The following is a 24,831-nucleotide window of genomic DNA, read 5'->3' on the forward strand; positions in this document are numbered from 1 at the left end:
TTACGAAATTATTGGCAGTTCTTTTTACTAAAAAAAAAAGAAAAAAAAAATGAATACGAAAAGTATACACCTCTACTTCTTTTACTAAACTAACAACTCACCGCAACACCAAGCCGCCTGAGGTCAACACAGCTACACACGCTCCTCCTTCATCCCAATCTATTCTTTACACCTTTCCAGGTTGTTCCTATTTCCTTTAAAACTTTCTTTATGACATCCCCTCGCCCCAGGCGAGGATGACAAGCTTTCCGTTTAGCCCTTGACGGTTGGTCGAAAAGGAATCTTCGGCAATCTGTCATCCTTCATCTGCAGAACTTGTCTTAGCCATCTCAACCTTTCTTTCATCATATCCCTCAAAATCGGGATTGAACCAGTTTTCGTACAGCCTACTTTTTGAAATACGGTCATCCAGCCGAGTACCCAAAACAATACGTAGGCAATTTCTCTGGAAAACATCTAGTAAATCAGCATTCGCTTTTCGGAGCGCCCATACTTCAGAGCGGTATTTGACCAATGTCATCACTGTATCTTCCAATATTCTAATCTTGGTTTGCAGACTTTTCAGATTCTTCCAAACTTTGTCATCTGTCAAAAAAACCTGAACCTCGGCTATTCTGTTTTTAACATCTTTGCTGTTCCCGCCGTCTTTACTAGTAATACTACCAAGGTAAGTGAAGCTGCGTACCTGATTAACTTTTTCGCTACCCAAAGTGAAAACCACTAAAAGTTTATTCATTTTGCTCACATTTTCATCTAGGATACTTAAATCATCAGCATAATCTAAGTCCAGGGAAGTTTTTCCTCCCCATTTGATTCCCTGGTCTCCCACTGCCTTTCCTGCGCTCCATAAGACAAAGTCCATCAAAACAATCCGTATAAAGGAGGATAGAATACAACCATAGCTAACTCCTGATTTAATAAAAAACAAGCTGCTGACCTCGTTTACTACCTTAACCGCAGCAGTATTATTCTCGTACATAGCACTAATCTCTTCAATGTATTTGTCTGGTATACCACCTAAGGTAAATACCTTTACTAAAGCTCTTCTATCAACAAAATGTAACGCTTGGTCATAATCTATAAAACTGAGGACCAAAGGTGTTTGACAACTAAGGCACTTCTCAATTACTAGCCTAAGAGTGAAAATTTGGTCGACACATGCTCTACCTTTTCTAAAATCGCACTGTTCTTCTCTTAAAACTTTGTTTACAGCATCTCTCAGTCTAAAAAGTATCATATTACTATTTAATTTGCTAACTATAATGACCAGACTACTGGCCCCGATAATAACAACACTCACTCTTATCACCTTTCTTATACAGTGGTTTAATTAAGGTTTTCCTAAAATCGTTAGTTATTTCCCCTTCTTCCAAAATCATATTCATAATCTTTTGTAATTTATTTTTAACCTCAGAGCCACCATATTTAAAAAACTCATTTACTACACAATCAGTACCTGGAGCCTTGTTATTTTTTAATCCTTTCAGTACTGTCGCTAATTCTTCCTCACAAAATAAGTCTTCCTTCACATTCAAGGTATCACAAACTTTTTCATTTTCCTCTGTCTTTTCCTGCCGCTTCATCTCGGTTTAGAACATTCTCAAAATGTTCCACCCATCTCTCTTTAACGCTTTTCTTATCACTAATTGTGGCCCTGTTTCTATCTTTAGCTGGGACAAGTCCGGATTGTCTACTCCCTCTCAATTTATCGTACTTTATTAGTCTAAAAGAATACAGCAGAAGAGAAGAATCCATATGTGACAGAGACAGGTTTTGACAAGTCATCCCTCTTCACCCCAAAATAAATCTTGTATATATACCTTGAATAGGATCAAATGATTTTTCATATTTCTATTTTTCAATATTGATGGATTCGAGTAGACATAAGTAACTTTGCTTTTCATTAACTTCTGACCAAAGTGCTTAGAACAGAGGAAGGGGCGAGTAGATAGCTAGAATAATATTCTGGTCTACTTCAAAGCCAGATTGTTTTTCCTTTCAAGATGCGGATTACGGCTTGATCGACCCGATGGATCCAAATGAAATAAGGAATTTATTGAAAATGACCAAAAAACATTGATACCTCGTCCAGCCAGCAGATCATACTTTTATTCTTTAGGTAGTAATCGTGCAACTATTATTCTCTGTTATTCTACAGAATAGGATTTGGGCCACAGAAACGTACTTTGTCAGGGACGGTTCCACTTTACCAAAAGATGATAAAAGTGACCATGATAGTTCCTTTTTCGAATAAAAATAAAATAAAAAATCAAGCCTTCAAAGGTTATTTGAGATCCTATACATTGATGATTGATTCCCATTGGCTCTTTTGAGGTAAAAAATTCAGAAACTTAAAAAAGGAGAATTTTCTCGTGGGTCCAAAAGTTTTCCATCTACCTTTACAAGCCATTTTTGTTTATAGTTCTTTTCAGTTTGTGATTCAATTTTCTGCATTTTCTACTGAGAAGGGCAAAATAGGACCCTCTCGCCAATGCCCTATACAGGATCCTCACACCCCAAACTGACTGATATAGTAATGAATCTCTTGGACCTACAGCTGTTGGATTCCAAAAGATCAGGGAAAAAAGCTTTGAACCATTACCGGGGCACAAAGCGGCCACCTCTACTAAAAAAACAGGTGTTTTTCTTAGCCCAGGGAATAACCCCTAATAGCGTTGAGCCTGTTTCAAGATAAAAAATGTAGAAAAATATAATGTAGAAAAAAAATGTAATAAAATATGTAGACGACAGTTAGCAATTTATATAATTTACAACCCTCATCCTATGGTCTAGTGTTTGATGTCATCCTCATAAGCCTTTTTTGGTGCTTTCGCCAAGCCAAAATTTTGACGCGATATCTCAGGGTTACGGGGGATGGCAAAATGGCACTGGAGCTGGACTGGTTGCCCTTGGATCATTTTTGACCTTCAAAGTTGCATAAGAGCTTCCAACGGCCGATCGAGTGAGCTCCCTTCAGAGTTTTGGGACCATTCTTTCAATGTGAGGTGTAGAGAAAGAAAGAAAAATAATAATAAAATTGGAGGAGCTCTTCTTTTTACTATGGGTTTCTAATATATTCCCTAAAAACAAGAACATTTTTCGTTGTTCCCGCCCTCTCCTCAAATAGAAACCGGAATGGCATCCATTATGGGAAAAACTTGTTTTAGTTATTAAACAATTTTTTTAACTAATACAGGATAGTAGTTGTCATATATGAAATACATTTTTGCGCCTCAACTTTTCTTGATTAGAACATTGTTTCTCTATTTATCAGCCAATATTGCTCAAAACTAGGTTAAATCTCTACCATGAGCTTAAAACTAGAAAAGTATAATAAGTCGTTAGTTCACAAAAATATACACATGAAGTTCACTTTGTGCCAACCATATCATGGTATGCCAGGAGTCCTATTGTCACCTTTATATAATCCTCCATTGTAACTGCTGTGAATTGGTTGTTGTTCATGAAGATGGATAACTGGCACTATACGGACATGCTGGTTGCCTTCTTTATGGGCCTCACAAGTTAAAATTCCTTCACCAGTCAAGTAGCAATGGATATTTTCGGGCTTGACAAATTTTGGTAAAGTAATTTTTCGTACGAACCTAAATCAGAAAAGTAAACAAGTTTAAGTTGTCTTCATATGTATTTAAGACGAGCTCAGACAAGAGTAATAGCCAAGCCAATATCATTACTTGGGGGGGCTGGAGGAGGAGTTGACTATTGCCCCTATCTTTTCTACCCCTCCCTTAAATTTTGAAAAATATCTTTTGTTGGGGGGGGGGTATTTCCATTGATTTTTTTGGGCATTGCTATTGAAAATATGACAACTTGGCCCCTTTATATACAAAAAAAATCCTTATATGAATTTTTATGAATCTAGGGGGACAGAGGTATAGTTGTCATTTTTTCAATTTTCCGATGAAACTTCCAAAAAAGTAATTTTTCAACAAAAAACATAAAATGAGGTTTTCAAAGCAATAATAGTATTTTCAATGACAGGCATTTTTTTTTTGGTTACCAAGCCTGTATAAAAATTTTGGAAGGGAATTTCGTAATAACGACATGCTTTGGATATCATCAAACACTTCGTGGTAACGAACTGTAGTAAGGAGCGACCCGGCTCAATAGTAACCGAAACTCTAAAAAGGAATTTTGATACCAATAGTTACATCAAAAGAATCACATTTTAATGCTGATTTTAAATATATAAGTTTCATAAAGATCAGTTATACCCATCGAAAGTTACGAGCCTGTGAAAATTTGCCTCATTTTAGAAAATAGGGAGAAACACCCCCTAAGTCATACAATCTTAGCAAAAATCACACCATCAGATTCAACGTATCAGAGAACCTCATTGTAGAAGTTTCAAGCTCTTATCTACAAAAATGTGGGTTTTCCCAGGGGTGATTGTATCGACTGAGTGGTCCTAGAATATCGCGAGAGGGCACATTCTAACGGAAATGAAAAGTCCTACTTCCCTTTTAAGTGACCAAAACAATTGGAGGGCACCTAGGCCCCGTCCCACGCTCATTTTTTCCCAAAACTCACCGGATCAAAATTTTGAGATAGCCATTATATTCACCATAGTCGAAAAACCTAATAACTATGCCTTTAGGGACGACTTACTCCCCCGCAGTCCCCGTGGGAGGGGCTGCAAGTTACAAACTTTGACCTGTGTTTACATTTAGTAATGGTTACTGGGAAGTGTACAGACGTTTTCAGGGGGATCTTTTTGGTTTAGGGGGAGAGTTGAGGGGGGGAGGGTTACGTGGGAGGATATTTCCATGGAGGAACTTTTAATGGGGAAGAGAATTTCAATGAATGGGGCGCGGGAAAACTTTAAAAAATTAAAAGTTCTACTTGCCTTTTTAAGTAATCAAAAAATTGGAGGGGAACTTGGCCTCCTCCTTCACTCCTTTTTTCTCGAAGTCTTCCGATAAATGCAATTAATTAATATGCAAATTTTGTTTTAATTTTATATGCGCGGAGAGCCAATATCAAAACATGCATTAATTCAAAAACGTCCAGAAATTAAATAGAAAAAAACAAGTTTTTTTAAGTGGAAGTCAGGAGCAACATTAAAACTTAAAACGAACAGAAATTACTCCGTGTATGAAAGGAACTTTTCCTCCTCAACACCCCGCTCTTTACGCTAAAGTTTCTTACTGTTTTAAACAGTAGAGTTAAGAGAAAGAGTCAAACTTTAGCGTAAAGAGCGGGGCGTTGAGGAGGAAAAGCCCCTTTCATATACGGAGTAATCTCTGTTCGTTTTAAATTTCAATGTTGCTCCTTACTTTCATTTAAAAAACTTGTTTTTTTTCTATTTAATAATCTGTTAGAAACGAGGAATAATAAACCAAATAAAAATTAACAATGTATAAATTTGTCTGGATAATAAATGCTTTTCTTTAAAGTGGGCTTACGTGACAAACCTACTTTCTCACAAACTTATCACTTCTTTTTGTGTAGAACAATTTGCGCGACCCCCTTTCTTCGCATTTTTTATTTTGAAGGAATTTGCTTGGCTATCACGTGAATACTAATTATAAAGAGCTATGAAAAAAATTATCAGATATGTGAAAGAGCAGACTTGCAGGAAATTTTTCTTATCCAGATAAACTGGCAGTTATTTTTTTATTCGCCTTATATTTTGCCGTTTCTAGTTCGGTGTTAAAGTAGATTAAGATTCTAAGACTCCAATGTTTTATACTTGAGGATAGGCCAATAAAGGAAAATCGTTCTAGTGAAGAATTCAGGTCTACACTCAGAGGGTCAGTTCTCTTATGTATTAAATAAAAAAAACAAGTTTTTTCAACTGATAGTAAGGAGTGACATCAAAACTTAGAACGCACAGAAATTACTTCGTATATGAAAGAGGCTGCTTCCTCATCAACGCCCCGCTCTTTACGCTAAAGTTTGACTCTTTCTCTCAATTCTTCTTTCTAAAACAGTAAAAAACTTTAGCGTAAAGAGCAGGGCGTTGATGAGGAAGCAGCCTCTTTCATATACGAAGTAATTTCTGTGCGTTTTAAGTTTTGATGTCACTCCTTACTATCAGTTGAAAAAACTTGTTTTTTTTTTATTTAATTTCTGAACGTTTTTGAATCAATGCATGTTTTGATTTTGGCTCTCCGCAGAGGAATAATCAAAACGAAATTTGCATATTTTTTTTTTGGCTCAATGGCCTTCTCATAATTTTGATCGAATGATTTTGAGAAAAAAAGAGCGGGGGACGAAGCCTAGTTGCCCCCCGATTTTTTGGTTAATTAAAAAGGCAACTAGAACTTTTAATTTTTTACGAATCTTTTTATTGGTAAAAGATTTACGTAACTTATAAATTAGCTTACGTAAAGAACTTTTGTATTCTCATGTTTTTATTACATATATGAGAGGATTCGCCCCATCGTCAGTAACTCGCTCTTTACACTAAAGCTTAAATTTTATCCCAATTCATTAAGAATGACCCCCTGAATCACAAAAGCCGTAGAATAAGTAGTTGAAATTACCGAAAATACTTTAGCGTAAAGAGCGAGGTATTAGAAGGAGGTGAGCCCCTCATATGGGTAATAATTTCTGTTTGTTTTAAGTTTTATTGCTGTTCCTTACTTCCAGCTGAAAAAGCTTTTTCACTTTTATTTTTTAATTGTTTTTTTTTTAATAATGCTAGTAAATCCTGCTCTCCCTTCATGGAAATTTTCTTCTCCCATTACAAATTCTCGAAGGAAAGTTCCCCCAGCATATCCCCCTCTTCTCAACCCCTCCCCCAAACCAAAAAAATCCTCTTGAAAACGCCTGTATACTTCCCAATAACCATTACTATATGTAAGCACAGGTCAAAGTTTGTAACTTGTTGCCCCTCCCACGGGGACTGTGGGGGAGTAAGTCGTCCCCAAAGACATAGTTATAAGGTTTTTCGACTACGCTGAATAAAATGGCTATCTCAGAATTTTGATCCGTTGACTTTGGGAAAATAATTAGCGTGGGAGGGGGCCTAGGGGCCCTCCAATTTTTTTGGTCACTTAAAAAGGGCACTAGAACTTTTCATTTCCGTTAGAATGAGCCCTCTTGCAACATTCTAGGACAACTGGGTCGATACGATCACCCCTGGGGAAAAAAAAACAACAAAAAAACAAAAAAACAAATAAACACGCATCCGTGATCTGCCTTCTGGCAAAAAATGCAAAATTCCACATTTTTGTAGATAGGAGCTCGAAACTTCTACAGTAGGGTTCTCTGATACGCTGAATCTGATGGCGTGATTTTCGTTAAGATTCTATGACTTTTAGGGGGCGTTTCCCCCTATTTTCTAAAATAACACAAATTTTCTCAGGCTCGTAACTTTTGATGGGTAAGACTAAACTTGATGAAACTTATATATTTAAAACCAGCATTAAAATGCGATTCTTTTGATGTAGCTATTGGTATCAAAATTCCATTTTTTAGAGTTTTGGTTACTATTGAGCCGGGTCACTCCTTACTACAGTTCGTTACCACGAACTGTTTGATTCAAAAAAAAGTTTTTTTTTAAACTGAAAGTAAGGAGCGATATTAAAAATTAAAACGAACAGAAATTATTCCGTAACTGAAAGGGACTGTCCCCTTCTCAACACCCCGCTCTTTACGCTAAAGTTTTTTATTGTTTTAAATAGTAGAGTTGAGAGAAAGAGTCAGACTTTAGCGTAAAGAGTTGGGCGTTGGTTTTGACCCAGTTACTTTGGGGAAAAAATTAGCGTAGGAGGGGGCTTATTTCCCTATAATGAGCTCTCTCGTGACATTCCAGGATCACTGGATTGATACGATCACCTCTGGGAAAAAACAAAAAACAACAAACAAAAAAACAAATAAACACGTATCCATGATCTTTCTTGCGGCGAAAGATACAAAATCCGCATTTTTGCAGATTGGAGCTTGAAACCTCTATAGTAGGGTTCTCTGGTAAGCTGAATCGATTGGTATGATTTTCATTAAAATTCTACGATCTTTAGGGAGTTTTTTCTCTTTTCCAAAAATATGGAAAATATTCTCAGGTTCGTAACTTCTCAAGGGTAAGACTAAATTAGATGAAACTTATATATTTAAAGTTAGCATAAAAATGGAATTTTGATACCAATAGTTACATCAAAAGGATCGCATTTTAATGCTGATTTTAAAAATATAAGTTTCATCAAGTTTAGTTTCACCCATCACAAGTTACGAGCCTGAGAAAATTTGCCTTATTTTAGAAAATAGGGGAAAACACCCCTTAAAACTGGTAGAATCAACGAAAATCACACCATCAGATTCAGAGTATCAGAGAGCCCTACAGTAGAAGTTTCAAGCTCCTATCTACAAAAATGTGGAATTTTGCATTTTTTGCCACAAGACAGATCCCGGATGCGTGTTTATTTGTTTCTTTGTTTTTTTTTTTTTCGTTTTTTTTCACCAGGGGTTATGTATCGACCCAGTGGTCCTAGAATGTAGCAAGAGGGCTCTTTCTGATGAAAATTAAGTTCTAGTGGCCTTTTTAAGTGACCGAAAAACTGGCCGGCACCTAGGCCATTTTCTAGCATTTAAAAAAAAATGAAAAAGTTTTTTCAACGGAAAGTAAGGAGCAGCATCAAAAGTTAAAACAAACAGAAATGATTACGCATATGAGGGGTTCACCTCTTCCTAATACCTCGCTCTTTACGCTAAAGTATTTTTAGTAATTTCAACTATTTATTCTACGGCCTTTGTGATTAAGGAGTCATTCTTAAGGAATTGGGACAAAATTTAAGCTTTACTGTAAAGCGCGAGGTATTGACGAGGGGGCGAAGCCCCTCATATACGTAGTAAAAACAAACGAATATAGAAGTTCGTTACGCTAGTTAATTTGCAAATTACATACACTTTTACCAATAAAAACGCTCGTAAAAAATTAAAAGTTATAGTTGCCTTTTTAAATAGCCAAAAAATTGGAGGGTAACTAGGACTCCTCCCACGCTCCTTTTTTTCAAAATCGTCCTATCAAAACTATGAGGAAGCCATTTAGCCAAAAAATTAATTGATATACAAATTTTGTTTTAATTATTCATGTGCGGAGAGCCAAAATCAAAACATGCATTAATTCTAAAACGTTCAGAAATTAAATAAAAAACAAGTTTTTCAAACTGAAATTAAGGAGCAATATTAAAACTTAAAACGGACAGATAGGCTATTACTCCGTATATGAAAGGGGCTGTTCTCTCCTCAACGCCCCGCTCTTTACGCTAAAAAGTAGTTACCGCTCTTAAAAAGTAGAATTGATAGATTTCTCTTTTTATTCGATTTCTCCTTACTTTCAGTTTAAAAAACATGTTTTTTTTTATTTAATTATTAACAGAACAATACTTTGTTTATGACTTAGCCGCTTTGCGCACATGACCATTCTAACCATGCAACACCTTCCGTATCCATTTTACTCCCTAAAGGTGCGCAAATATTACCAATAAATTAAGAAATTCTCCAAACACAAATATATCGTTGAGAAATGAAAATTTTTTGTTTCTTTAATAATGTACGAGACAAGAGGGGATATAATATATGAGGGGAAAAAGATACTAATTAAAATTATAATTAATCGAATTTCACTTTAATACCGCAAAACATAATCGAAAAATTTGCATATAAGGAAAACATGAAAAATAGTGTTGCCGGAAATTTAATCATTATTCACTTGAAATCAAAGTGGGCGTTAAATTGGCAATTGACGTCCACATTCCACAATATGTTACAAAAAAATTCAAGTTAACAAATATGTATAAAACATAAAATAAAAGGTGATTAACCATGTCTCTATCAAAAATGATACTTAACTTTTATCTTGGCAAATGACATGTGAACATCTTAACAAGACAGATTTGTGTGAAGCCTGTAGAAATTTGAAGCAAGCGAGATATAAGTCTATTACGAAATAAAGATATTACGAAACTGAACATTGCAATAAATGATGACTCTATTGGATACAATGAAAATACTGAAAACGATCAAAACAGTGACGTGATATAAGACAAAAATGACAAAATAAAAATCTTGGCTATGGATTAGGAAAACTATGTACTTCACTCCATTAATGATCATCAAACAGAGGGAGTAGGGAAGTCCCAAAATATTCTATGGATTCTCCACTCCAATAATTCATTCTGAGTGTCAAATCGACCTCCACTAACACCAGCCAACTAATGTTCAAAATGGTGCACAACTTTATTAGCAGCACTAGATCAAAAATTGTTTTGCGGTGGGGTGAGTTCAGGGATAGAGTCAGTCCATAGGTATTTGGATGCGTGCCATTTGGACAGTTGAAATGGAGAATTGGAGGGAAATGGTACTTATGTGTTATATAGTACACAGTCCAGAAGTGGAGTTTGGCAACTGATAATGAAATAAAATAAAATATGATGAAAATCAAATATTTTAGTAATAAAATTATGAAAACTACAACGAATTATGGAAGGGGGCCCAGAGAGCATTATATTAAACACTTAACCTAAACTGACCTAACATAACCTATCCACAATACCGACTAAATATTTTATTAAAATATAGCTATACTGCAGTTTCCCACTGAGCCGAAGCTAGTTGTCTGGTATAAACACAGTAAAAACCGGGTACTGTCTCAAGTTCGCGATACAAGTTCTCGAGTGTGTATTATATAACACATAAGTACCGGGGAAAATTTTAGAGACCCAAGCTTCAAAACCAAGTTCACGTAATTTTGAGTTTTTTGCAAGAAGATTCTTCCGCATTTTCCGAACTTCGGGGGAGTGTAATCACCAATGTAGACGTGGAAAAATAACGGCAGCGTTTTGCCTTTTAGTTTCTTAGCGTTTTTTAATAAATTTGCTTTCGTCTACTTATTTTGTACCTGAACTTTGGTGAACCTTTTCTGAATATTTCGTTCAATAATTTTGAAATCGGTAACCGTGGCAAATTCAAGGCCCGAAGATACAACACTCGCATCGTTTCACACGGGGCATTCCACAATATGAGATTTTGTCAAATTTTTCGAATTTAAGCTTAGCTGATCTGTTGCCAGTCACATTGATTTTAGTCTCTTGATTCATAACGTCATCACTGAGAACTTTAATTTGGCTCTTTAATTTAATTTTTTTCTTTATCAAGAAAACCCCGGCAGGTATCATTATTTGACAACGACTCCTGAAAATCATTTTGGATATTCTCTAACTTGGACACTCGATCATCCAGAGACTTCAGTTTTTATGGCACTTGGTATTAACCAAGTGACATATAGCAATCGCCAATTCTGTCGGTCTGTCTGTCTGTCGGTCTGTCGGTCCCGGTTTTGCTACTACCGGATCTGATGACATTGGGGGGAGTTGGAGGGGGGAAACCTAAAGTCCCGGTTTTGCTACTTTAGGCACTTCCAGGTAAGCTAGGACGATGAAACTTGGCAAGCGTATCAGGGACCGGACCAGATTAAATTAGAAATAGTCGTTTTCCCGATTTGACCATCTGGGGGGGGGGGGGTTTAATTCGGATGAAATAGAAAAAATGAAGTATTTTTAACTTATGAGCGGGTGATTGGATCTTAATGAAATTTGATGTTTGGAATGATATTGTGTCTCAGAGCTCTTATTTTAAATCCCGACCGGATCTGATGACATTGGGGGGAGTTGGAGGGGGAAATCTTGGAAAACACTTGGAGTGGAGGAATCGGGATGAAACTTGATGGGAAAAATAAGCACAAGTCCCAGATCCATGATTGACATAATCGGAACTGATTCGCTCTCTTTGGGGTAGTTGGGGGGGGGGGGGGTAATTCTTAAAAATTAGAACAAATGAGGTATTTTCAACTTACGAACGGGTGATCGGATCTCAATGAAATTTGATGTTTAGAAGGATATCGTGTCTTAGAGCTCTTATTTTATATCCCGACCGGATCTGGTGACAGGGGCGGGGAGTTGGGAGGGGAAAACCTAAAACTTGGAAAACACTTAGAGTGGAGGGATTGGGATGAAACATGGTGGGAAAAATAAACACAAGTCCTAGATAGATGATTGACATAAACGGAACGGATCCGCTCTCTTTTGGGTAGTTGGGGGTAGGTATTTCTGAAAAATTTAATAAATGAGGTATTTTTTAACTTACGAACGGGTGATCGGATCTCAATGAAATTTGATATTTAGAAGGATATCGTGGCTCAGAGCTCTTATTTTAAACCCGACCGGATCTGGTGACATTGGGGGGGGGGAGTTGGGAGGGGGAAACCTAAAACTTGGAAAACACTTAGAGTGGAGGGATCGGGATGAAACTTGGTGGGAAAAAAACACGGGTCCTCAAAACATGATTGACATAACCAGAACGGATCCGCTCTCTTTGGGGTAGTTGGGGGGGGGATAATTCTAAAAAATTTGAAAAAATGAGGTATTTTTAACTTACGAACGGGTGATTGGATCTCCATGAGATATTTAGAAGGATATCGTGCCTCAAAGCTCTTATTTTAAATCCTGACCGGATCTGGTGACATTGGGGGAAGTTTGGGGTGGGGAAACCTAAAATGATGGAAAACGCTTAGATTGGAGGGATTGGGATGAAACTTGGTTGGAAAAATAAGCAGAAGTCTTGCATACATGATTTACATAATCGGAACGGATCCGCTCAATTGGGGGGGGGGTAATTCTGAAAATAAGAAAAAATGACGTATTTTTAATTTGCGAAGGAGTGATCGGATCTTCATGAAACTTCATATTTAGAAGGACCTCGTAACCCAGATATCTTATTTTAAATCTCAACCGGATCAAGCGTAATTGGGGGGGGGGGGGCAGTTGGGGGGACCGGAAATCTTAGAAAATACTTAAAGCGGTGAGATTAGTATGAAACTGGATGGGAAGAATAGAAACCTGTCTAAGATACGTGACTGACATAACTGGGCCGGATCTGCTCTCTTTGATTTTATTGGGAGGGAGGGGGGTAATTTTGAAAATTGAGGTATTTTTAACTTACGAACGGGTGATTGGATCTCCATGAGATATTTAGAAGGATATCGTGCCTCAAAGCTCTTATTTTAAATCCTGACCGGATCTGGTGACATTGGGGGAAGTTTGGGGTGGGGAAACCTAAAATGATGGAAAACGCTTAGATTGGAGGGATTGGGATGAAACTTGGTTGGAAAAATAAGCAGAAGTCTTGCATACATGATTTACATAATCGGAACGGATCCGCTCAATTGGGGGGGGGGGGGGTAATTCTGAAAAATAAGAAAAAATGACGTATTTTTAATTTGCGAAGGAGTGATCGGATCTTCATGAAACTTCATATTTAGAAGGACCTCGTAACTCAGATATCTTATTTTAAATCTCAACCGGATCAAGCGTAATTGGGGGGGGGGCAGTTGGGGGGGACCGGAAATCTTAGAAAATACTTAAAGCGGTGAGATTAGGATGAAACTGGATGGGAAGAATAGAAACCTGTCTAAGATACGTGACTGACATAACTGGGCCGGATCTGCTCTCTTTGATTTTATTGGGAGGGAGGGGGGTAATTTTGAAAATTGAGGTATTTGTAACTTACGAAAGGGTGACCAGAACTTAATGAAATTTGATATTTAGGAGGATCTTGTGCTTTAAAATTGTAATTTCAAATTCCGACCAGATACTGTGACATTAGGGGGAGTTGGAGGGGGAAACCGGAATTCTTGGAAACATGAAAATTGGGGTATTTTAATCTTACGAATAGATGATTGGATCGTAATGAAATTTGATTTTTAGAAGGAATTCATGTCATAGAGCTCTTATTTCAAATCCCGACCAGATCTTTTGACATTGGGGGGAGTTGGAGGGGGAAGTCTTGGAAAAACACTTGGAGTGGAGGAATCGGGATGAAGCTTGGTGGATAGAATAAACAAATGTCCTTGATACGTGATTGACATAATCGTACTGGATTCGCTCTCTTTGGGGGGGGGTTGGGGGGAGGGGTTCAGTGATTTGGCGAGTTCGGTGCTTCTGGACGTGCTAGGGCGATGAAAATTGGTAGGCGTGTCTGGGAGCTGCACAATTTGACTTGATAAAGTCGTTTTCCCAGATTCGACCATCTGAAGGGCAAAAGGGAGAGGAAAAATTAGAAAAAATTAGGGATTTATAACTTACGAGTGGGTGATCGGATCTTAATGAATTTTGATATTTAGAAGGACTTTGTGACTCAGAGCTCTTATTTTAAACCTTGACCTGCATTAAGCCTCTTATTTTCCTTTTTAAATCAATCTATTGATTCATAGAATTTTGTTAGAGCTCATACCATATGATCTCTTGGCTCTTCTCGCCTCGTCACAAGTGCCATATGAGCTCTTAGCTCTTGTTTCTTCAAGTGAGTCTATTTTTTTCCCGCTGTCACAAGCACAATCACGGTTTTAATGCTATCAGCTTAAGTTGCCAGCGATACATTTGAGATTGAAGCTTAACTAGTTACCTGATACGTCGATGAATTTTTTGAATTCCCAACTTCATCCTCATCATACCTTGATAATGTTTTCCGTCCCATTGTTAATAATTCATAAATTATGCAAAATTCAATTCACAATAGCAGTTCAGAGATTATTAGTAATAAACGATATAGTAATAAATTGGCTCTAGTAATATGCCATTAGTATCCTTAAGTAGGTAAACCGATAACTGTGTCTTAGTAATATTCCATTAGTATTCTTAGTTGAACAGGTAAATGAGTATCCAAATAAAAATTATCAGTGAGATTCAATATCCAATCCACTTGAAATTGATGACCTAATAGCGGACGCGCACCAGGAAATGAGGTATCTCTCAGTCAAAGTCATGATCACCTGACTGAACACGAAAATCCCATGTTAAAGTTGAAAATTTATATTTAAAAAGTACTCAAGTATTCATTGGCGGAAGATACCGTTGTTAATATCAGGTCGTAGCTTCTTGAAGATGCTACAAAATGTTTGCTAGGATTTTGCTCTATTTCCTCTAATTGCTTAGAAATCTTAGAAAATGTCTAGATCTTTTTCATAAGTGTACTCTATGAAGGATATTGCTTTTAGAACAAAATTGGTACTATCATGAGCAGAAGACAATAACCTGTAAGATGATTGCAACCATTTTTCGATGTGTTTTCTTGTTTTCTAACTGTCCCACAGAATTTCTTCAGCTACCTGAAATTTTCACAAGTTTTTTTCCAGAAAGAATCATTTCAGATCGCCCAAGAAACCAGATTGACAAGCTGGTAGAATTAACCTGCCATTTCCGCCAATGAATAAGTGGTATTTGATGGGTTTTTGACAATCGACGGTCTCAGAGACAGAAGGCTACCCTAACTTCAATTTTGAATCTCGATGTTTTCAAGTTCATTTAATCACGGCCTTAAATCAAAAGTCTATGTACATTTAGGTTGTAAAAAGGGTGTCCTTCAATTTCTCTGGAACGGCTAAGGTTATTGATCGGAAACTTTCGGGGAACTTTGAGAGGGTGTTGTCCTAAATCAAAAGACCTTATGTGCATTCAGGGTGTTAAAAAGGCTATATCTTCAATTCCTAAAAAGTGGCTAAGGGCGTTAATTTGAAACGTTCAAGGAACGTTGGAAGGGGGGTGTTGAACTAAATCAAAATTGAAGTTCAATTACAAGTAAGAATGATTTTATAAGTTATAATTATAAGTTAATAGTTAAAATGACATTTTAAGTTATAATTACAAGTTAGAACGACATATTCAATTGCTAGGTTTACCAATTCAAATAGCTCCTCAGTTGTGCATGTAAGTGCTGACCAGCCCATCCCTCACTGCAGGCTCATTAGATGACTTTTTACTAGAATATGGTCTTAGTCCACCTTGAGGACATACCTAAACCGCCCACGTTACTCTGAAAACTGCCCGAAATGCATTATAGTAAAAAACAACAACAAAAAACAAAACAAACAGAGGTTGACAAAGTAAAAGAAGAAAATACGTAATTAAAGGGAAAACTTTAAATGTGTCGATGTTTCTTGGATGTATCCCCCCTCTTGATTGAGTTTCATTTTAGCTTGGTAGTTGCCCAGTTCTGCGAAAAAATCGACCAATTACTTCTTAAACCTTGATTAAATTTGATAGCCTCAGCTTTTTAACTTTACTATCAAAGACGATGCACAGGAGTGCAAACACTCTTAACACCGTATAATGTATACAGCTTACCTCTATTTTTCTACGAGTCTTATTTATCGCTCTCTTTGGGATCTCTCCCCCTCCCCGCATGGTTAGCTTAATGTATCAACTAGGATCTCCCAGATGGAAAAAAAACTTACTCTCTGGCGATAAATCCCACCTCTTCTTCTTTTTCTGGATGATACGCTTTTATACAAAGCTCGTTTCCTTTCACTTTGACTACTATATCTTCAGGATTATAAAGAGAAACGTCTTCTTGTACCCTAAATGAGTCTCCTTCAATATCCACCCATTCTGAAAAAGTCTTTCCTGGATTAGTCACTTGAAAAATCAAAAGTAAAACCACATATTCAATGTATCATTAGGGTTGCCACCCGGTGAAAAAAATATCACTAGATTCTTGAAAAAATCATTAAATTAGCAAATGAATCACTGGATTATTGAATTTAAATCACTAGAAATCACTAAAATTCTAATACTCTTTATCATTGTAATCAATAATTGTTTTGTTTCTTAAATATGGTCTATGCAGGGACAACTACACGAAGGGGGTAAATTTACCCCCGTAGATGTTGAAAAATACGTTTAGATTATGTTTTGTTTTTTTCTCAAGCTAAAATTACCGTTGACGTTTGAAAAATGCCTTTTTGCATCTTTATGCAGAGGATGGAACAAAATCCTTGCTTCTCCCCTGTATTTCCCCAAATTGGTACCCTTGGCTTATACCCCGATCACTGAAAATTGGTTATTGGTGATCTAATCGAAATGTTTGCTTTTTCTTTTTAATTTTTTTCCTTTTCGATCTGAAACTCCGGTTTTTTCCCAAAAAGTAAAGAAACTATTTTCTTTTTGCTCTAGTTCAGCTAGCGTAATTACTGTCACACCAGCTACAATTTTTATAATGGTATTTTTATATTTTCATGGAAAAAATGTATCCCAACCTTCGCAGATTTTGACAAACACCGGTCTTATTGCTTTACGGAACAGACCTAAGATTCCACAATGGCTATATATTTGCACTTTAGGGGAATGTGGGGGTAAAGTAACCTAGCCTACCCTTACCCTCACCCTCCTAGTGTGCAAATATATAGCCCAATTTATACAAGTCCAATACATTCTGCCACTCGTTATTTGTCTTTGTGGCTATGAAACTGGTTTTCATAGATCATACATTGTTCTTATTATCCATAACAAATTATTCCTAGTACACTTTCATCCTCGTAACTTTCTTCAGAGGCTTCAGAGGCTGCGTGGGTCATAATAAATCTAAATGTATAGTTTTGTAACCTTTTAACTATGCTAAACAAAATGGCTATTCTCAAATCAAGCTTCTGATCAAATCAAAATGGCTATTTTCAAGTCAATATATCAAACTTCTGATCGAACAATTTTTAGGGATAAAAGAGACGTAATAGTGGCGCTAGAAGCCGTCCGCTCTTTTTGGTTAAATAAAAGTGACACCAGAAATTTTGATCTCTGTTCAAATCAACCATCTCCCGCTGTTTTAGGGCCGTTGGTTAGATACGATCAACCATGAGAAAAAACAACAACAAATTAACAAACATCCATGATTTTTTTTTCTAGCAAATAATTCAAAATTCAACACTTTTGTACATCAGGGCTTGAAACCTTTACAGTTGGGTTCTCTGATACGCCGAATATAATGGTTTGATTTTAGTTGAAATTCTTTGACTTTTAGTGGGTGTTTCCTTCCTCTTTAAAAGATCAAGCGAATTTTTACTAGTTTCTTAGCCTTTTATGGGTAAAACTAAGCTGATGGATCATATATTTGGAATCAACATAATACGCTATCTGCATTTATTAGGTGTTTCAATTACAAATAAGAAAATTAGAAGAATTATTGGAGTTCCGATTAGACATTAGAAGTGAAGATTAAAATCAGTAAATGATTCCCAGAGTAGATACCCTCCTACTCCCAGCCGACTTCGATCATTAAAAAGCAATCGATTTAATCTATCTAGTTATACTACAAATTATATTATAAAAAACACCAAGTCCTATTTTCTTTTTCAATTATTTCTTTTTTTCATTTAGAAAATTATAACTAATGTATAGCTACCTTCTTATTTTTCAATCATTCCATTTCTGTTCTACTTGCAGATGTGGAGGGTGTATTCATATCCACCATTGACTCCACTTTCAGGGGTTTTAAATGAAGAAAATATAATTTAGAAATGATAGATTACAGAGAAAAACATTCATAAATATAGAGACAAAAATTCGACCTGAGCAATTCTTGTGAAGCAGGAGGCATTGAATATTTTTGCAATTTTGCAATTAACTAGGTTCACTTGTTATCTTGATGATAACACTCTGGGGTCTATATCTGATATCGACACATGGTGGGAAATCGGAAACTTTAATGGCGGTATATTTCCATAAATGCTAATCTGGCACATATTAGGGGCCGTAGTGAATCACCAATTTACTTTTTTTTTATTAATTAGCTTCTTGTATGATTTATTCGACTGAATCATGCATCTACACGCTATATCGTGAAAAATCACTAGATTTAGGAAAAAATCACCAGTTTTAGAACAAGAACCACTATAAATCACTAGCTAGAAGAAAATCACTGGGCAGCATAAAGTCACTAGAAATAGCGATAAATCGCTGAAGGTGGCAACCTTGTTTAGAACCGAGAGATTACAGAAAAAACAAAACAAAAAAAAACATAGATATGGAGGCAAGAATTCGATCTGAGCAAATGTTGTAAAATCACAAGATTAATGAAAAAATCACTAGTTTTAGAACAAAAATCAATATAAATCACTCGCTAGGAGAAAATAAATAGGTGATATAAAAAATCACCAGAAATAGTGATAAATCACAAAGATGGCAACCCTGTGTATCATATGTCCCTGCTGATATTTTTATCGAAGCAAGAAAGCACTATCTGCTCAATCTTCAAGCCGAGTCAAATAACTGCTTTACACTCAACTGTAGAAAGCTATAAATTACAAATGTACAGTTTTTACTCTATTCAAACACAATATTAAACTAAAATTACTATTTTTTTTTTTTAATAAAGCTGCTTTTTTCAGGTTTAGAAGATAACAAGAACTAAGAGCTCATATGGAACTTGTGACGAGGTCGGAAGAGCCAAGAGCTCATATGGCTTGAGCTGTAGCAAAATTTTAAGAATCAACAGATTGATTTAAAAGGAAAATCAGAGGATTAATGCCGGCTGGGATTTAAAATAAGAGCTCTGAGACACGAGGTCCTTTTAAATATCAAAATTCATTAAGACCCAATCACCCACTCGTAAGTTAAAAATACCTCGTTTTTTCTAATTTTTCTCTCCCTTCAGCCCTCCAGATGGTCAAATCAGGGAAAACAACTTTATCAGTCAATTTGTGCAGTTCCTTGACACGCCTACCAATTGATGTCGTCCTAGCACGTCCAGATGCACCGAACTCACCAAAGCACTGGACCCCCCTAACTCTCCCAAAGAGAGCGGATCCAGTCCGGTTACGTCAATCATGTATCTACGTCATTTGCTTATTCTACCCACCAACTTTCATCCTGATCTCTCCACTATAAGCGTTTTCCAAGATTTCCAGTTTTCCCCTCCGGCTCCCCCCCCCCAATGTCACCAGATCTGGTCGGGATTCAAAATAAGACCTCTGAGACATGAGTTCCTTCTAATATCAAATTTCATTAACATCTGGTCACCCCTTCTTAAGTTAAAAATAACTCAATTTTCCTCATTTTTCCGAATCAACACCCCCCTAATTCCCCCAAAGAGAGCTTATTCAGTCCGATTATGTCAATCACGTATCTAGGACCTGTGCTTATTCTTCCCACCATGTTTCATCCCGATCTCTCTACTCTGTGCGTTTTCCAAGATTTCCCGTTTCCCCCTCCAACTCCCACAATATCCCCGGATACGGTCAGGATTCAATATAAGAGCTCTGAGACATGAGGTCCTTCTAAATATCAAATTTCATTAAGATCCGATCGTCCATTCGTAAGTTAAAAATGCCTCTAATTTTTAAAAAAAATTCCTCCCCAGATGGTTAAATCGGGGAAACAACTGTTATCAAGTCAATTTGTGCAGGTCCCTGACACGCCTACCAATTTTCATCGTCCTAGGACGTCCAGAAACACCAAACTCGGCAAAGAACTGGAAATCACCCCCCAACTCCCCCAAAGAGTGCGGATCCGTTCCAATTATGTCAATCACGTAGCCTATCTAGAACTTGTGCTTATTCTTCCCATCAAGTTTCATCCCGATCTCTCCACTCTAAGCGTTTTCCAAGATTTCCGGTTTCCAAGATTTCTGTTTCCCCCCTCCAGCCCCCTATATCCCCGGATCCGATTCAAATAGAAAATAGAGCATCTGAGACGTAAGATCTTTCTGTATATTAACTTTCATTAAGATCTGATCACCCATTCGTAAGATAAAGATAACTTTCACGTTTTCCAAGATTTCTGGTTTCCCCCTTCAACTCCCCCCAATGTCACTGGATCTGGTTGGGATTTAAAATGAAAACTCAAAAGCACAAGATTCTTCTAAATATCAAATTTAATTAAGATCTGATCTCCAGTTCATATGTTTAAAATACAACATTTTTTCCAATTTTTCCAAGTTACTCCCCCCCCTCAACTCCCCAAAGAGAGCAGATGTGGTCCGGTTATGTCAGTCACGTATCTTGGACTTGTGCTTATTCTTCCCATCAAGTTTCATCCTGATCATTCCGCTTTAAGCGTTTTCCAAGATGTCCGCCCCCCCCCCAACTCCCTCCAATGACACTGAATCCGTTCGGGATTTAAAACAAGAGATCTGAGTTACGAGGAACTTCTAAATATGAAATTCCATTAAGATCCGATCACTCCTTCGTAAGTTAAAAATACCTCATTTTTTCTAATTTTTCAGAATTAACCCTCCCCCCAACTTCCCAAAGAGAGCAGATCCGTTCCGATTATGGCAATCACGTAGTCCGATTATGGCAATCACGTATCTAGGACTTTTAATTATTTTTCTCACCAAGTTTCACCTCGATCCATCCACCCTAAGCGTTTTCCAAGATTTTAGGTCCCCCCATCTCCCCCCCCCCCCAATGTCACTGATCCTGTCGGGATTTAAAATAAGAGCTTTAAAATCTGATTTAAAATCTGAGGCACAATATCAATCTAAATATTAAGTTTCATTAAGATCCGGTCACCCGTTCATAATTTAAAATGCATTATTTTTTTCTAATTTTTCCGAATTAACCGTCCCCCCCCCCAGATGGTCCAATCGGGGAAACGACTATTTTTAATTTAATCTGGTCCGTTCCCTGATACGCCTGCCAAATTTAATCGCCCTAGCTTATTTGGAAGTGCCTAAACTAGCAAAACCGGGACAGACCGACAGACCGACCGAACAACAGAATTCGCGATCGCTATGTGTCACTTGGTTAATACCAAGTGCCATAAAAACGGCTCATGTGGGGTTTCTTTTAAGTTCCACTCAAGAACGATGTTTATCCAATGCCAAGACTTAGCTAAACAGCTAAAAATCAATCAAACAGTTCGTGGTAACGAACTGTAAGCGACCTGGCTCAATAGTAAACGAAACTCTAAAAATCGGAATTTTGATGCTAAAAGATACATCAAAAGAATCGGATTTTCATGCTGATTTTAAATATACAAGTTTCATCAAATTTAGTCTTTGTCATCAAAAGTTACGAGCCTGAGAAAATTTACCTTATTTTGGAAAATAGGAGGAAACACCCCATAGAAGTCATAGAATCTTAACAAAAATCACACCATCACATTCAGCGTATCAGAAAACCCTATAACAAAAATTTCAAGCTCCTATCTACAAAAATGTGGAATTTCGTATTTTTTGCCAGAAGACTGATCACGGGTGCGTGTCGGTTTGTTTGCTTTTTTTTCTTCTTTTTCCCGGGGGTCATCGTATCGACCAAGTGGTCCTAGAATGTAGCAAGAGGGCTCATTCTAATGGAAATGAAAACTTCTAGTGCTCTTTTTAAGTGACCAAAAAAATTGGAGGGCACCTAGGCCCCCTTCCACACTCATTTTTTCCCAAAGTCAACGGATCAAAATTTTTAGATAGCCATTTTGTTCCACATTGTCTAAAACCATAATAACTGTGTCTTTGGGGATGACTTACTCCCCCACAGTCCCTGGGGGAGGGGCTGCAAGTTAGAAACTTTGACCAGTGTTTATATGCAGTAATGGTTATTGGGAAGTGTACAGACGTTTTCAAGGGGATTCTTTTGGTTTGGGGGAGTTAGGTTAAGGGGAGGTGGCTATGTGGGAGGATCTTTCCTTGGAGGAATATGTCACGAGGGAAGAAAACTCAATGAAAAGGGCGCAGGATTTTCTAGCATTACTATAAAAAAAACAATGAAAAAATAAACATGAAAGTTTTTTCAATTGAAAGTAAGGAGTATCATTGAAACTTAAAACAAACAGAGATTATTAAGCATATGAGGGGTTCTAAAAATACTTTAGCATAAAGAGCGAGGTAATTAGGAGGAGATAAATACATCGCTCTTTATGCCGAAGTATTTTTAGTAATTTCAACTACTTATTCTACGGCCTTTCTGATACAGATGTCATTCTCAAAGAACTGGGACAAAACTTAAGATTTAGTATAAAGAGCGAGGTATTAACGAGGGGACAAACCCCCTCATATACATAATAAAAATATAAGAATATAAAAGTTTGTTACGTAAGTTAATTCTTAAGTTACGTATATTTTTTTACTAATAAAAACGTTCGTTAAAAATTAAAAGTTCTAGTTACCTTTTTAAGTAACCGAAAAATTGGAGGGCAACTACGTCTCCTTCCCCACCCCTTATTTCTCAAAATAGTCTGATCAAAATTAAGAGAAAGCCATTTAGCCAAAAAAAGAATTAGTATGCAAATTTCATTTTAACAATTTTTGTGCGGAGAGCAAAAATCAAACATGCATTAATTCAAAAACATTCAGAGATTAAATAAAAAAAACTAGTTTTTTTAACTGAAAGTAAGGAGCGACATTGAAACTTAAAACGAACAGAAATTACTCCGTATATAAAATATATGAAATGGGTTTTCCCCTCCTCAATCCCTCGCTCTTTACGCTAAAGTTTACTCTTTGCCACAATTCTAATTTTTAAAACAATTAAAAACTTTAGCGTAAAGAGCGAGGGATTGCAGATTATAGTAAAGGAGGGAGGCAGATACCTCAAAGGAGGGCTTTTAATGCCGTAGCTCCCATTGAACCTTCAGATATATACATAATTAGTTCTAAGGGAGAGTGGAGGTAGAAATTGATTTATAATCCCCAGGGAGTTCTAGTCTTTCTTTATGAGCTGGAAGTGATTGGAGACCAACTAGCCGAAAGGGGTATTTTCCATGGGGGAGTGGCATTTTCTGTGGGAGAGGGTATTTTCCTGGGGGTAAACGTCTAGAAACCAGATTCCTTATTCTATGTTGTTTCCAAACAACATGTTGTTTGGAAACATCCATCGTTATAGTATTCTTTTACTTTTACATATATTCTAGGACTATATCTGGGGGATGGGAGGAGGTAAGAGTGCATTGTCGAAAACGCAAATAGAATTGGAAAATTCAGAACACACCCAAGTTGATTCAATTTACAGATACATGGGTTGAAACAACTGAGACGCTTGGGAGATAGATGGGTTATATACAATTTGGCCTATAGGTTAGATAGGCCTTGGGTTAGGGGTTAGATATAGCGGGGCAGCATGCAAAATGTAACCTAACCTAAACAAAATACCAACTATATATTACATGTCTAATATACCTACAACGGATACAGACAGCTATAAACCGGTCTTTGTCTGATTTTGCAGATCCAAATTTCTGGGTATGTTCTGAATAATGAACAAGTACCGGAAAGAGCATAAAATAAGTAATCTTGTGGTGCTGATTATATTTTATTAAGAAAGTAAAACAGTTTAAAATAGGGATGAAACCTTTTAATTGACAGTGAACAGATATAAAATTGTTTAACTGGATATTTTGAACACATATACAGTGTTCATCATCAAGCAGTAAAATGTTTTACTGCTGATGATGAACACTGTATATGTGTTCGAAATATCCAGTTAAATAATTTCGTATCTGTTCACTGTCAATTAAAAGGTTTCATCCCTATTTTGAACTGTTTTACTTTCGTCATGGAAAGGCAATGTGGTCTTCGAAGTTATCTATTTTATTAAGTGTTTTGTTCTAGAGAAGCGCATCAATCCTTTCTTTCCGAAGATTATTCCCCTTTAAGGAGAATTTTCAGTCATTGAACTCCACCCCTCAGCCAAAAAAAAGATCGCAAAATTATACCTTGTTTCGTTCTTTCAGTTTTTCCTTTGGTATCCATAGTTTTGCACTGCCAAAATCTTCGCAGTCAAGTGATCCGATTAGCTTGTTTACAAGCAACGTTTTACAAACGTACATGTGAAATTTCATTTTTGGATAATTTCATTTTGGTACTTTTAAAATCCCTTTTATTTTTCAATGGGGTTTCAGGGTTTAGATAGATAGAACTTTTGGCTTGTCATTGATTAGTAAAAAAAAACTTTCCGAGAAAGAGGCTTTTAAAAGAAAAGTAGAGGCCATATTAAACTTAACATCAGAAGAAATAACAAGAGACAAGAGAAAAAATATACTCTTGCACTTGTGACGAGGCCGGAAGACCCAAGAGCTCATATGGCATGAGCTCTAGCAAAATTTTTAG

General features: G+C 36.7%; 1 protein-coding gene across 2 annotated transcripts; it reads right to left on the reverse strand.

The window, feature by feature from the left end:
- Positions 1 to 3,314: 3,314 nt before the first annotated feature.
- Positions 3,315 to 24,566, reverse strand: LOC136036621 (alpha-crystallin B chain-like). 2 transcript variants are annotated; one of them, XM_065718922.1, is made up of 3 exons: positions 24,438 to 24,566; positions 16,253 to 16,416; positions 3,315 to 3,605 (listed from the first exon to the last, which is right to left on the reverse strand). In XM_065718922.1, the coding sequence occupies exons 1-3, from the start codon at positions 24,561 to 24,563 to the stop codon at positions 3,389 to 3,391; spliced, it is 507 nt and encodes a 168-aa protein (XP_065574994.1). In that variant the 5' UTR covers positions 24,564 to 24,566; the 3' UTR covers positions 3,315 to 3,388. The 2 variants fall into 2 exon arrangements, with proteins under 2 accessions (XP_065574994.1, XP_065574995.1); XM_065718923.1 differs by having other exon boundaries at positions 16,253 to 16,406; positions 24,438 to 24,523.
- Between the last annotated feature and the right edge of the window lie 265 nt (positions 24,567 to 24,831).

Source organism: Artemia franciscana, chromosome 15 (genome assembly GCF_032884065.1).
Source record: "Artemia franciscana chromosome 15, ASM3288406v1, whole genome shotgun sequence".
Lineage (NCBI taxonomy): Eukaryota > Metazoa > Arthropoda > Branchiopoda > Anostraca > Artemiidae > Artemia > Artemia franciscana.

What these genes read in the sequence shown, in the direction of transcription:
- LOC136036621 (XM_065718922.1), bottom strand. Translation starts at nt 24,563, where the DNA reads ATGAAATTTCACATGTACGTTTGTAAAACGTTGCTTGTAAACAAGCTA. An exon ending in AACTGAAAGAACGAAACAAG is followed by an intron (nt 16,417 to 24,437) that starts GTATAATTTTGC and finishes AATCCAGGAAAG; the next exon opens with ACTTTTTCAGAATGGGTGGA. An exon ending in GTGGGATTTATCGCCAGAGA is followed by an intron (nt 3,606 to 16,252) that starts GTAAGTTTTTTT and finishes TTTCTGATTTAG; the next exon opens with GTTCGTACGAAAAATTACTT.